A 14,574-nucleotide genomic window follows, 5' to 3' on the forward strand; every position below is an offset into this window, starting at 1 on the left:
CAGACTATTAAATCAGTGGTTTAACTACCTACCTACTAACAACAGTTCCAATACACAATGACCATTTTCTATGAAGAGCATTTAGTTTTTTATATATTTTCAAATCAGCTTTTTTGCATAAACTTATTGTCAAATTATGTTTCAATGACATTTGCTGTTTTTACTGCATCGTAGGAAGTTTTTGCCTTTCCTAGAAGCTTTTGAGGTTAATAGGTCATTTTTGGGTGCTTTAGGACAACATAGGGACCAGGAACCATGGACCTCAGTTCCTAGAACCATTTTAGATCCTACTCCGAAGTAGGATCTTTTTACAGTTCCATATGAACTCGCGATGTAGTTCACTCAGGTACTTCTTGCAAACTGCAGAGCTCTATTACTAAAAAACTATTGGCGTCACCGGTCAGCTGTTTGTTGCGACAAAATGGACAGAACCGGCAAGAAATGAGCTGAAGAAGCGGTCCAAGGCCTTCTTTCCTGCTTCGCCACAGAAGGGTTTCCAGGGCTCGCAGCGGAAGAAACCAGCAGTGCGGGGAGAGAATAAAAACACTTCGACCCATTTGATAGTCCATGGTTATTATTCTTGCCATGCAACTTCGCTCTCCATGTTGTCCTTGTCATCTTCTTCTTCTTTGCGGTGGTTTATTTTGGAGTGCGGCACTTAAGGTGCACGTTGCAGACGCTTGTGTCACACCGGTCCCTACTGTTGTCCCTCGCTGGCTGTGGGAATGCAAAACTAAAAAGGTTCCCTTGGAGGAGGGTAATTCCTTGAATCAAATTTGAGCCATACGGTTCTTCGAAATGCATTCTTGGAATTTTGCCGTCCAAAATCGGCTATTTCCTCCTACTTTTAGCTCTGTCTCATTCATACCGTTTATAAAGTACTTTGCCGTGCTTAAAGCAAAACAGCCTTTTTTTTTTTTTTTTTTTTTATCTTTACTTTTCCCGAATGACAATCTGGTTAGACGCAGTCCGGCACGAAAAACACATTAAAGGTAATCGGTTTGCGGGCCGCGCTTCAAAATGCTGTCGAGAGATTTCATCCGTCACAGCGTGGGGGAGAATCACGGCAATTCTTTAACACCTACACCGCATTGTCCGTTCCCCGCAGTAAATCAGTGTGAAGCCACAATATCAACAAGGTCTATTGTACTCAGGTTGACAAGTTTAGTTGCCCACATTTCCACTCTGTTGCGTGGTAACAAATTGAGAGTCGCGGTCCTTCCTGCCCACCTTGTTCTGGCCAGCTGCAGAAAAAGGAATGATAAGGATATGCAAACAGGATATTTTCTTTAATAGCCCGATTTCTTTATTCAGCTGTGACGCCGGGATTAGGAGTCCCCCCCCGCTGCGCCTAATCACATCTCCTCTCTCTCATTTCACCAGCAATCTAGTCTGTTTGACTGGCATTAGGGCACATATTGTCCCTGAATTTACATACACTCTGAATGGAAAAAAAAAAAAAAAAAAAAAATTATATTAAAAAAAAAGGCCACCTTTACTGGTAATTGGTTTCTTGAAAAAAGGGCGAGCACATTCAAGTAATTACTCTTCTGTTCTTAATCACTGCACCAGCGATCAATCCCAATGTAGACCTTTTTATGATATGAAAATTTCAAAGTGTTGTTTCATATGTTTGGTTTTTTTTTGCTGATTTTTTTTGCCTGCAAGTATCACCATAGTGTTATTTTTCTCCTTTTTTTTTTCTTCATAAATTGTCTTTCCCTTCATGTTAAACAGGGCAAATCTCAAAATGTATATGTATGAGTAGTCCACTCCTTTAACATCTGATGACCTTGCATTGTTTTTAAAAGAAGAGGGTGTTGTTTTTGCTATCTTCATCTGCTGGAAGTCTGAGTGACAGGAGGAAGTCTAAAATGTTAGACTCCAAAAAGTCAAAGCGTTACAGCGGGGGGTTGGTTATAATTGCTCAGTTGTGTTGGTGTGTGTAGATGTAGGATTTGTGTGGGTTATCCGTCTGTGGTGTTGGTAGGGGTCAGGGAATCCCCTCCCGCGTTTACGGTCGTAACATCCATTCTCCTCGATACCGCAAGACTACAATACCCAATCCAAGCAAAAAATAAGACTCGGACTTTATCTAAACACCCAAGTCATCCCTGCAGCCTCGATACCTCCGTATTGCTATTAGAATTACGGACCGATCAGAACTGTTCCACTCTCGCTTTCTCGGCCTTTACCGCGGAGAACCTGCTGTGCTTCTGTTCGCTGGCGAATCCCAATGAGTTCTGACTAATGGCAAACAAGGTCAAATGACACTCCACAAGAGACAGACCATGTCAGGACACACACACACACACACACCATGAATGCATTCACACCTCCTTCCATTCAACCAGAAAGCCCATCTTACATCAACTGCAAACATCCTGAAGTGGGAGGTAATATTAGAAGAAGGGAGGAAGTGTTTACCGCAGGAATATCACTGGTAAGTGAGAAAAAAAAAAAATCAAGGAATCACAGCAAAAGCGGTTCCAAGGCTCGTGTTGCAATCAATGGGGACACTTTGCTTTCTCTTGTTCCTCCCTTTTTTCCTTTTGGCGCACTCGCTCTCCGGTTGCTATAGTGACACGAAAATGGCTGTATTCTGCAGCTCCGGATCAAAGAGCGGCGGCCTGCTCTCGCAACGCGGGGGGATACATTCATTCCGACGATCTCTCCCAACATGGGGACGTTGGGAATGCAATAAGGTGGAATGGGTTCGGTCACCACCGCTTCATCAGCAGTAAAGTGTATCTGCCGTGACGAATTGCGCTCTTAAATAGGTAATGATCGACTGCTTATTTAGTCATTTTCCCTCCAAAAAATGTCGGCTGCACCGCCGAGCAGAATCGTTATTTGGCAGCGTTTTTGACGTTCAGTAAATTTACCCTTCATCGCAAGCTCAGCTTTTTCTGTGATAATGACATGTATTTGTTTTATATAACTTATCTCAGCACTTTTGAAGTAATTACTCAAAATGACTTAGATGTAATCATTCAAACTATAACGGCTTTTAAGGGACTATTCAGAGGCCTCTTGTTTTCAATGACGCAGCTCCTCACCTTTTCTCCCCCCCGGCCTTTCCAAGGCAGAAGGAGGGTAGAAAGCAGGTGAGGAGATTAGAGAAATGGCAAGAACCCATTGGCCTCTGCATGAACTTTGACGCTCGGTTTGCGCATCCTCACCCACCTCGGCTCTGTTTCCTCCAAAACTACACCCTGAACCTCTCTGAGCTGCCATCAATGAAACTTTGCTTGCTTCCTCCCTGCAGTGTGACAACGCCAAGGGGCTCAGGGCCTTCTTCGACGCCATATGCTACGGTCCCAAACACCTCATGATCTTCGGTGGCGTCTGCCCTTCTGTGACCTCCATCATCGCGGAGTCCCTCGAGGGCTGGAATCTAGTGCAGGTAGGACAAAAGATGTGTGTTTGTGTATGTGTGTGTTGGATGTGTGTGTGTGTGTGTGCGCGTGCATACTTCACACTGCTCGAAATAGACACGTCAACGCGTGGTTTACATTGCAGTTGGTCCCTGGATTCTCAATCAGAGATAAATTGGCATTTCATGGTGATCAGCAAGAGCTTCTTGATCAGCATGAATTATGCAATCTTCCAAATCACTCCCCCCCTCCTCATTTATACATGAATATCTATACAAATTCAATTTTGAGATTTTACCTAAAGCTGTTATGGAAAGAAAATAACTTATGAAATTGCCCAAGAATAGCAAGAAATCACCTGAAATACAACAAGATTTTTCCTTACATGAAGTGTTTTGCCTGTGAAGACCAGGTTTGGAGATAGTTCTGAAAATCTAGGATTGGAATCATTTAAATCTACCAGCATTACAAAATTAGTTGTTATATTAATGACATTGTAATGCTCCTTTGTATCAAAATGCTGCTCGAATACACAATTTTACCCACATGTTTTGTGAGTACAATTAATTTTACTCCCTACGCCGGTCATTAAAATCAGTTTCCACGCAAAACATTATTACCATCCAGTTCCACCGCTGTTTAACTTTGCAAGTGCACTTTATTTGGACCCGAAGCCCAGGCGGCTCGCTTCGAGACTGCATTTTCATTTAAGGGAAACCGTGAGAGAGGGTTATTTGGTGGAAATAAGGATGGAGAGAAGCTCATGCTGAGGGGGAGATAGTGTGATTCAAGAGGCTGCGTTTTGAGCTGAATGTCACATGATGTGCTCAGGTGTGGGGAGGGCCGCACGGGTCACCCTTAAAAAAAGATCAGGTGCGAAGGCTTTCGTCACTTCCGTCCCCTGGCCTCGCCGTTTAAGGAAGTCAATAATTTTATATAAACAGCAACAGACATGGGGTTTTGAGCAAAAAGAAAATGGAGGGGGCTCCTCGGCACATCGGCCCCGAGGCTGATCTTTATCGACTTGATAACGCTCATGGGGATTATGAAGCCCGCCGCCAAAAGCTCGCAGGAAGAGGTGGCAAAAAAAAAAAACAGAGAGGAAAATGCGGTTGTTCGACGACAACGCAACACAAGGGGTTTCCAAAGGACAAAAAAAAAACACACACACAAGGTCAGGCTGTATTTCAAGAACTCACATTGCTGTTGAAGTGTGTTGATCAAACGGCAGCATGAGCGCGGCCCCACCAGATTTGTGTCTCACGGGAAAAACTCGTTTTGCGTTCGATTCCTACGGCCACGGAACGTCAGCGCACACCGATGAGATCCCTGCCTTCACGTGGAAGGTGAGAACTATTTATTTGGAAAACGGGCTCTGTTCATAAAAACCTATCAGCTTTTTTCCGGTAACTCACGTCTCAAATAAACCTGTGATTGCTTTCTCTATTTTTGTGCAAATGACTTTGTTGGAGGGAGGCGGATTAGAGCAACAGTTGAATCTTGAGTGCGCTTAAGTATGTGTGGGTTTGTATATCTGTGAGTGTGTCTGTGTGTGTGTGTGTGTGTGTGTGTTTGTCATAGGGCTGTGATTACCTGAGCAATAGCTGTGGCAATCTTGCACTCTGCACTGTGTGTGTGGTGTGTGCGTGTGTGTGTGTGTGTGTATGTGTATGTGTTTGTGTGTGTGTGTGTGTGTTACCCAGAGCACTTTGGGTTCGTTTGGAGTCTCATGCAGACCAACCATCAACAAATCCACAGCGGTCTGATCCCAGACACACACACACACACACACACACACACACTGGACGATGGTGCAGTGCGGGGTGTCAAGGTGAAAAGTCAACGACACCGAAATGACAACATTCCATTTTGTATTGAATTGAAGGCAGTTTCCTGTTCAGTAAAGCGTGAGGGTTTATTTTGGTGTGAAATGAGTCCGCAGTATTGTGGGCAGTTCGATCATGTGTGTTTGCATTTGTGTGTGTGTGTGTGTGTGTGTGTGTCTGACATCAGACCGGTGTGTGTGACCGAAGAAATGCGTTGTATATTAATGCTTTAACCTTTACCCGATCAATGATACGCTTTTGTAGCAATCAGTGTTTTTTTGGTGTGACAAAAAAAATCAATAAATAAAAAACGTAAATGAGAAAATGACCACCGACTTAAAGGACGGGATATCAGTGGAGTTTGATAAACCAGATTGAAAGTGGTTGATATACTGTCTACTGCCTAATAGTTGAAGATGATTTTTTTATATAAAGTAACAGCCAGGTGAGTCCCTTTTCACACAATGTTTTGTCTGTTTCTTTTCTCTTTAAATCAATAAGACAGGAGGCCTTTCACCCTCCGTCTGCCGGAGTTTTTCCACCAGGGTCTCCGGTTTCCTCCCACAATCAAAAAACATGCAAGAGGGTGATTGGAGAATGATTGCATGTCTTTATTTGGTCCCCTGATCAACTGGCATCCTTCTTTTCGTCCTCTTGTGACCTTGAGCGCAGCTAGGTGGCGCCGCTGTGGAAAGTGGCTCTCTGATAAGTTGTTGTCTTAAGAAAAAATAGATGAGAAAGCATCCGGAGGAAATGGCATGCAAAACATCAAATGTACAACTTGTAAGGTCGATGGAAAGGATGTGACGTCCAGAGCCTTGTTGTCAGCAGAGTCACATGTAATCGATATGAAGGCATGCGGAAATTTCATCTCCAAACATGACAATTTCAGATTTGACAAAAAAAGTCAACTCCAACTTCTTCCCCAATTATTAATCTCCATTTACTTTGACGCAAATACTTTGAAGCCGGGGCTTTCGGAAGGGTTGTATCAGCACCTCGGCGCATATTTGATTAAAAGCAAATGGCAAACATTTCCTGCAGGTGGGATAATGTATTGAAAGGTGTCGGGGTCATTACTCAAGAAAAGTGCTGTAGTACTTGAGTTAATTACTCTTTGTGGACAGGACTTTATTGCATTAATCTTGCATTACTACGCAACCCGTTTCTTTTTCTTTTTTTTTCATCTTTGAAAGGACACCAATCCTATTAGCCAATGAGAAGGAGAAATAATGTGTTTGTTTTCACCCCTTTGATAAACTAATAAAACAAAAAGCATCGACAAAGTCCCTGAAAGACGGGGCCGATGAAGACACTGCAACACCCTAATCCTATAAAATACACACATTTCAATATTTCAAAATATTCACATAGGAACAATTTGTCTCTATGTTACACGGGAATGAGCAAGTGAATGATTGTATGCCTCTTTATGCTGCCCCTGATTGATATAGATAGATATAGATATAGATAGATACAGGCAATAGATATAGGACATAAATAGATGAATGAATTCTGAAAAAATGCTGCCTTTCAAATGCGTTCACTTACATTTACCAAATGTCGCTTCTTCTAGAGCAGAGGTCTCAGACTCGCGGCCCACGGGACAATATTTTGTGGCCCCAAGCCTAAAACGAAATCAAATCAAATCAAATGCAACAAAATGCACTTGCTTTTCTTCATGAATCTCCAGGTTTTTTGTCTTGTATTTTTTTACGGAACAATTCATGACATATAAAGATTTCTATCATTACCTGTTCGCCTTTACACTGAAACAAAGGAAAAAATTGGACTGAGTGTTACTTCTAGGTAATTACGCGATGATTTTGACGTCAAATTAGGCCGGTCGTGGCCCCGGGACCAAAATGACTGACACACCGGTTCTAGAGACTCTGAAGAAGTCACAATAGAAGAGCTGGCAGAGGAAATCAACTGAGGGATTAAATCACATGCAGAATTTCAGGCAGATTTTCACTCAAGTATTATTCATCATACAAATTGAGGCCTGGTACAGAGGAGGCTCTGGATGTACGTTACTTGAATGTTCACATCTGCCGGCGTCACCTTTGAGCTCACTCCGTCGAGCGTCTCTGCTCGGCCCGCCGCAATTTTTCTGCGGCGCGACATGTGCTGAAAATGACCGCCCACGCAAATTAAAATGGTGGATAACAACACCGGCGGGGCCGGCCAACAGATGGCGAGAAGCGGATTGAGGGAATGACAAGGGAGGACCAGGAACAACGGCGAAAAAATTTGAATTTGAAGAAAAACGGCGGCCTCCGTCAGCCCAAAACACAACTGCACAAGGGCTGCATGTGGGATTCCACGGGGCGACGGACGCCGACCCTCCCCGGCGGCCATCTTGTCTCGGTGCCTCTTCCCGCCACGAAATAAGGACGATTAAAGATTAACACAGGGATCCAAAGAGAAGTCCTTTTTCCTCTTTCAACCTGCGGTTTCTGTTTTCCGTAAATGGCTCATTGGGTGCCAGGAAACAGCCTTAACACCCCTCACCGCCGCCGCCGCCACCCTGCCTGTCACAGGGCCTGTCTCACTCACAAATTAGGCCTATCTGTGGCAGCGGCGCTCATTTTCAGCCACGTCGAGTGTGTAATGAAAAATTATGCTTCTCGATCGCCTCGCCTCTTTGGGGCCAGAAAAAGACGAGCAGTGAGTATTATTCTTACACAATTGATCATTTGGAGAAAACGAATTTCCTTCAGGAGGGCGTTTTTTTTTTTTTTTCCTCTTTTCCTCCTCATTTAAATGACTTTCAAATATCTAATTGATGTAAAAGTTCGGAAATGAAGGGAAAAGAACTCCGCGATGAGACATCCGGGAGGCCACGATTTACAGAGGCCTGTTTATTTTTATTCTGACTGACGGTATTTGCTTAGGTATAGAACATCCCATAATCACATGCATCACAGATGCTCAACTCAAATAAATCAAATGAGGGTGACACCGGTGCGATGAAGAGTAGTTTAATTCCAGCAATGCGTGCAGAATCCCCTCAACCGGGATTTGAATTAAATTAAATGATAAGGAGTCACCAATCTGACCTTGAAATATACACATCTTTCCCGCTAGTCTTTATAATTGCTAACCGAGCCCTAATTATCAGTAGTCTTATAATTATTATGATTTTGGTTTTAGGGTAAAATAGTTTCTGATTATTTTCTAGTTTTTTTTATGTTTTTTTTTTTTTGTTTTTTTTGCCAACATTCATATAATTTCATCCTTTTTTTTCCCCATTCCTTTGTAATTATTTCGGTCATTTGCCTATTTTTTGTTTCTGCTTTCATTTACTTTGGTAATTGCTAATTTTCCAACTAATGAATGCTGGCTAATTTGTTGAAGATGTTTCGCTGATTCCTTTTTATTTTTCAGTGCTCGGTAGGGTGATTCATTAATGGTCCATACGTAAAACAGTGCAATTTTTACACAGCATTTTTGATTTCTCTGAAGGTCTTAAGGCAATTAATTGTCAATTTTGGCTTGAAATTTTCCCTTAATTTGAAAATAATTCATTGAGCAAACCACTGTTATGTAAATTTGGAACAACGCTAATAATTACTTCCTTTGGAACAAATTGAGTAAAACTGGATATCAGGATTTATGATATGTCAGGATTTAATATATGAGGATATATTTGACTCTCCTGCACAGTGAAGGAGAGAGCGAATTCTTGATTCTATATGACGTGTGAATGAGGGAGTGAATGGTTGTGCGGTCTCTTTATCGCCTCTCGGTGTTTGTGCTCCCACTGCTTACTTTATTTACTTTTCATATATACACTGTATGCTGAGAGCGTCCCGACCCACAATGCAACTTTGCAGATGCAGGACGTTTGTCGGGGATGCTGAATTACGGCCACTCTCTGGTCGTCAAGGAAACCGGGCAGCTTCTGCGGGTTCGGGGCGGTGGATTCGGCGGAGGGCCGATCCCTGCCGCTGACTCGATTGTTGATGCCTCATTAAACCCGGCAGTTTGGGAATAGCGAAGTTGCATCACTGCCTCCGCCCGGATGTGCTGCTCTCCTTTTTCCAACCCCTCCCCCCCCCCCGACTCTTTAGGGTCCCCTCTCCGCCCCCCACCCCCATTTTTATTACACTCATTTTCCCTGAGTGCTACACTGTGTGCTTCAATAAAACATGCGATGACTCGCGCTGCCATTCCCCCTCACTTACGTCAAATCCTCCTGTGTACCGTATCAATATTTCATCGCTCTTTGAAAAACTTTGGGCCAAACCTTGGAGTTCAAGGGCAGCATCGGCGAGAGCGTCACCGTCGATAACTGCGAACCGAGAGGTCACGTTCCTGTGGGTGTGTGTGTGTGTGGGGGGGACTAACGAGCCCCCTAGAGCTTTAACGACTCTCCAAAAATTTCGTACTGATCGTGTTTCCACGTGCTAAGTCGCTTGTTATCCTTCATAACCAACAATTCTCACTTAGTTAGCAAGACAGCGGGTTGACTTCAACCACCTAATGACTGCAACTTAAAAACAAAACAAACCCTAAACATCTGCCATTATTTTAATGAAACAATCAATACTCTATTAAACACTTTCCCCGGGCTTGTGCGTGTGTGTTTACTAAGCGCCGGGTGTAATTTGGTCATTTTGCCCTCTTTTGCTCGCGCTCTGGTAGTGTGACTCAGGACAAGGCTGCGGGGAACGTGACAGGATGCTTAACGGTAGCAATTAGTGCTAATTTTCATACTGTCAAATTTCTGGAAAATAACCCGGGGTAACAGGAAGTGGTTTCCCACCCTCGGGCCCAGGAGTGGATTAATGGACCGTCTGGGTAATTACTTGCCTTTTCAGTGGGCTGGACCGGGCTGTGGATGCACCGTTGAAATTAAATTAGACAAATGCCGACTTTTGTTTATTTGGACACGGTGATGGATGGAGCGTCAGGACGGTTTACGTGAGGAAACACCCCGAAAATACTCCAGTACAGGTAAAAGCCATGAGCTTAGAATGATACCAAAGTAAAATACAGCCCATTGGGGATTGCAAATGTGCACACTTCGGTGAATGAACCGGAACTGGTTTCCATAGCTGACTGGTATCGCGCAGCTTCTCAGCAGCTTGCAGTGCAGGAGAGACGTCAAAAGCACGAGAAGTACATGTCAGAGAAGGTCGCCGGGGTTCAAAAGTAGGACGTAAATAGTCATTGATGTAAATCGTCCTAAAGTGACTCTCGTACTATGGATACCTGACGGCGGTGTGAATGCAGCCCCACCTCCGACACAGACTTGAGGATGATAGAAGCACCTTCTTAGACGGGACAGATAAAACCGATGGGAGCCTGTTCCCCTTTATGTATTTACCATTGTTTTTCAATGGGGCAGCAAGACATTATCATCACAATGTAGCATTGATCATCTGCAGTGCTTTGTATTACTCATTTTTTTTCTCTTTCTGGTGCCGAATGCTGTCGTGTATTTGTTCAATGTGCCAGCCTCAAAGCTGAGCACACACAAACACGCACGCGCGTGCACGCAGTCGTACCTATTTGCGGTGCAAAAATACGCGCCATTTGACGGGAAACACAGTAATTAGCTAATTAGCCGCATTTGTTGAATGCAACCCGTTAATGGCTGCAAATGTTGGTGTCACGTATTGAATAAACATGCGTGCAGACACGCTAAAAGAGCCTCGCTGGCACCCCACGCCCGCTCCCCCGACGGAAGCAGGGCCGACAAACGGGAAACCATCAGTCGCTTCCCCCCCCCCCCCTCTTTCTCTTTCTCGCTCTCTTGCTCTCTCTCTCTCTCTGGTGCCTGGGTGCGTTGAGAACGCTCAAACCAAATGGGAGATAGAGACGCGCCGGATCCCACCCTTTGTAAGGCAAACGCCATCCTTTCCCAGTGGCTCACTCGAAGGAGAAAAATCAGTGCGTCATCCTCGCGGGTGCTAATGATGCTGTGGGATCTGCCAGCCAACAGCAACAATAAACAAACCAGACGTATTAATAGTGCAGGCGTGTTTTTGATGTTTCACACTGGGACCTAATCACACATACCCATCTTGTGAAGACTATAAGATACGGTTTTTATGCCCCCAAATCCTGGTTCCCTGTCTTATCCCCTCCCACCCCCACCCCATCCCTCCTTTCTCTTTTGGGGTTTTTCTGGGCTTTGATATTCTTTATTTAGGTCATAAAGTCCATAGCACTTTGAAGAAATAGCTGGGTGTGTTCGACGCCTGGTTTCATATGAAAATTCAGCTTTGAACAAGGGAAGCTTCGCTAATCTCGATCTGAAATTAATTAAATTAGGATGCAGGTTGACCTGGCTTTATTTTGGAGGCAACATTTCTTCATTTTTAATCAAATTAATCCATGTGAAATTTGACCTGACTTGGCCACTAGACAGACTCTTGCATTAACCTATTTAAGTTTGGTCTTTAGATTCCTCACATGGTAGACGTTCTGTCTCTGAGTTTGCCCAAGTGTGAATGTGACGGAGAGAACGGGGTGTGTTTTTCGCACCTCTGCAGATCCCCGCCGCGTCCCACCCACTCCAGTTCCTGTCTGGCTACTTTTGTTTTGCGTGCTGAATGTTAAAGCTTCTCCACTTCATCACGATGTGCATTTATTGCATATGTGTGTGTGTGTGTGTGTGTGTGTGTGTGCAATTAATGTATGAGAAACCGGTGATGGATCTAACAACATTGATCAATAAGCTGTTAAGTCTTCCTCTTCCTCTCCTTTCAGCTTTTCCCTTCAGGGGTCGCCACAGCGAATCAACCTAAGCTGTTAATTACTGACCAATATTAATGGCAAAGATTTTTGACTTTGGGAGAGCTTGGATAGGGATAGACTGCAGCCCCTTTGTGACTGGAGCTAACAGTGTAGATCATGGATGAATGAATTTCATGTCCCAAGATTTTTGCGTGAATCTATACATAAATCACATGCTCTCCATCTAGCATGTCACGAGAGTCATGGCGCGATTCCATTATTTGGATGCTTTCAGGTTGACCGCCATGCCGCTGCCTGCAACCTGGACTGACCCCACTCACCTCCGTCTCCTCTCACTTTCCCCTAAGATCTCAGGATATCACAGATCCCTCGGCCTCATTTGACCCCCCCCAAAATCATTTTTGTCGGAAGCTCGTCTCCCCAGGCCGGACATCAGATGGATCCCGTGCAACGATATCCCAAACAAGGTCTGGCCTCTGCCAACCTTCGGACTTCAAACAGCATCCAGCTCCATTACAAGCCATTAAAAAGTGTAACGGCTGCTTGGAAAGGCCTGAGCTTACAGGATCGATTAAGAGCAGTTTAACTGTCTGACAGAGCTCGCTAATATCTGGAACATCAACTCTCCTTCAGAGAGACAGGGAGACTGCGAGGAATAAAAGCACAGGAGGGAGAATTGATGAGGAAGAACTTGACTCTTGAGGTCTTACCAAAGGGTCCCCCGAGGGATGGGACTACTTTTCCACCGTACACTCGCTTGGATCATTTATAACACGAAGGAATTCCATGATTACAGGGGTATCGCTTCAGATACCACCCATATTGTTGTATTGCACGGTGGGGATTCAACCATTAACGAAATTCCATTTTTTGGGTCCAGCATTGGTGCTGCAACTCCACTAATGGTCGTTTCAGCTCGCATTAGAGTTATCCGAAACCGGTGAATGTGCGTCGATAGCTGAAATGATAACACTGGCCGACTGATGTACCAATAAATAGTAAATTACACACATTCACGATCCACTAATTAAAAAAAAAAAAAACATGTATCATTATCGGTATCAGTATTATCACTGTATGCTTAATAGATATACACGTTTCATGACCTCCATACAATTTCTGTTATGCACCATTAAAATTTTCATATTCAATAGATTCAAAAGATTTAATTGGTTTAAAGAGAAACCAGCAAACAAACAAAAACTATATAATTGATATAAACATTTTTCAACACTTATTTATTATGTATTCATTTTTTTTTAATATAAATCCATCACATTTCATTTCACCGATCAACTTAGAAAAACTCCCCCCAAAATGAAGAGATTTGTCACATAAATTAATATCAGATATATCTGTATATCTTTATATACTCACACACACACACGCACACACACACACACACACACACACACATATATATATATGTATATGTATATACTTGTAGCTGATAACACATATCGACATTGACTAAAGCGAAACATCATAATTTGTGCCTGGAAATAAGTCTGTGCTGAAGGTATTTACATTGAGCAATGATCAAGTATGTTTTAGTAATCAATATCTTCTTTTTCAAGTAGCTTTGCTCCTTGCGTCTTATCTTCATTAGCAGGCCTTTTCCAAAACCGCATTCATCTTCCAGTTGATCAAAGTGTTTTTCCAGGCGGGAAGGCTCCGTCCTCCACCTCCTTCTCCATCCAGTTCTCTTTTTTTTTTTTTTTTTTTCCTCTTTGTCACCGCTCTCCGTCTCTCTTTCCTCCCACATGATCCTCTCTTTGTTTATCGGGGCATCAGAATGCGGAAGCGCTAAGCCCCCGTGTGCTCAGTGCTATTTTCACTCCCCGTCGGTGCAGCCATTCAATACCCGGCTTTTCAGTCTGTGGCTGCAAATGGGATCCAGTATGCCAAGTCATGATAAATGACATTGTCTTTTCAGCTCCGGGCCACATCACTTCAGTCTGTTAAGATGTTATTGCAATAGAAACTGATGTAAATACTGAAAGGAAAGTTAAATGGCGCATCTGGGCATCTGTTATGTGTTAGCGCGCCATGATGAATATTTGCACGGCAGCACTTGGTACTGGTGAAAACACTCAGGGTGATATCCTTGATTAAACAACGTACTCCAGCACTCTGCAGCAAAACACAGAATCACCCTAGATGACCCTGATAAAAGCTGATTATTTTCTATTTGTATTCAGATTTACGCTAATGTTTTAATGGCCATTAATACCATTTAGGTTCGGCAGACATGGAAAAAAAAGTCACAGGGCAGTTTTGCTGGATTATTGCTATCTGTATGTAAACAGAATACAGGTACAAAAACACATTTCAGCAGTGGGTTGACGCAGTGGTTCGCGCTTTCGCCTCACAGCAAGAAGGTACCTGGTGTGATTCTGCGTGGAGTCTTCATGTTCTCCCCCAGCTGCGTGGGTTTGCTCCGGCTTCTCCGGGTTCCTCCTGCAGTCCAAAAAGACGCAGGAGGTTCATCAGGGACTCCAGGTCACCCAGATGTATGAATGATGCCGTGAATGGTTGTATATCTCTTTCGCACATGCTGATGAGGGAGTTGTATGTCTCTATATGACATGTGAGATGGTGAATGCTTCTTTGTTTATATGTAGCCCTCCAATGGACTGGTGATCTGGTCCAGGGTGAAA

The 14,574-nt window shown here is 43.6% G+C and overlaps 1 protein-coding gene across 1 annotated transcript in view; it reads left to right on the forward strand.

Moving 5' to 3' along the window:
• The window catches only part of gabbr2 (gamma-aminobutyric acid (GABA) B receptor, 2), a 203,711-nt gene that overhangs the window by 56,246 nt on the left and 132,891 nt on the right, over positions 1–14,574 (forward strand). Inside the window, exon 2 of the mRNA XM_086177580.1 lies at positions 3,269–3,406. Within this exon, the coding sequence (XP_086033706.1) occupies positions 3,269–3,406 (138 nt within the window). The remainder of the gene's footprint in view (positions 1–3,268; positions 3,407–14,574) is intronic.

The sequence above is a fragment of the Fistularia commersonii genome, chromosome 30, assembly GCF_037954325.1.
Source record: "Fistularia commersonii isolate RoL2024-O1a breed Wild chromosome 30, RoL_Fcom_v1.0, whole genome shotgun sequence".
Classification (NCBI taxonomy): domain Eukaryota; kingdom Metazoa; phylum Chordata; class Actinopteri; order Syngnathiformes; family Fistulariidae; genus Fistularia; species Fistularia commersonii.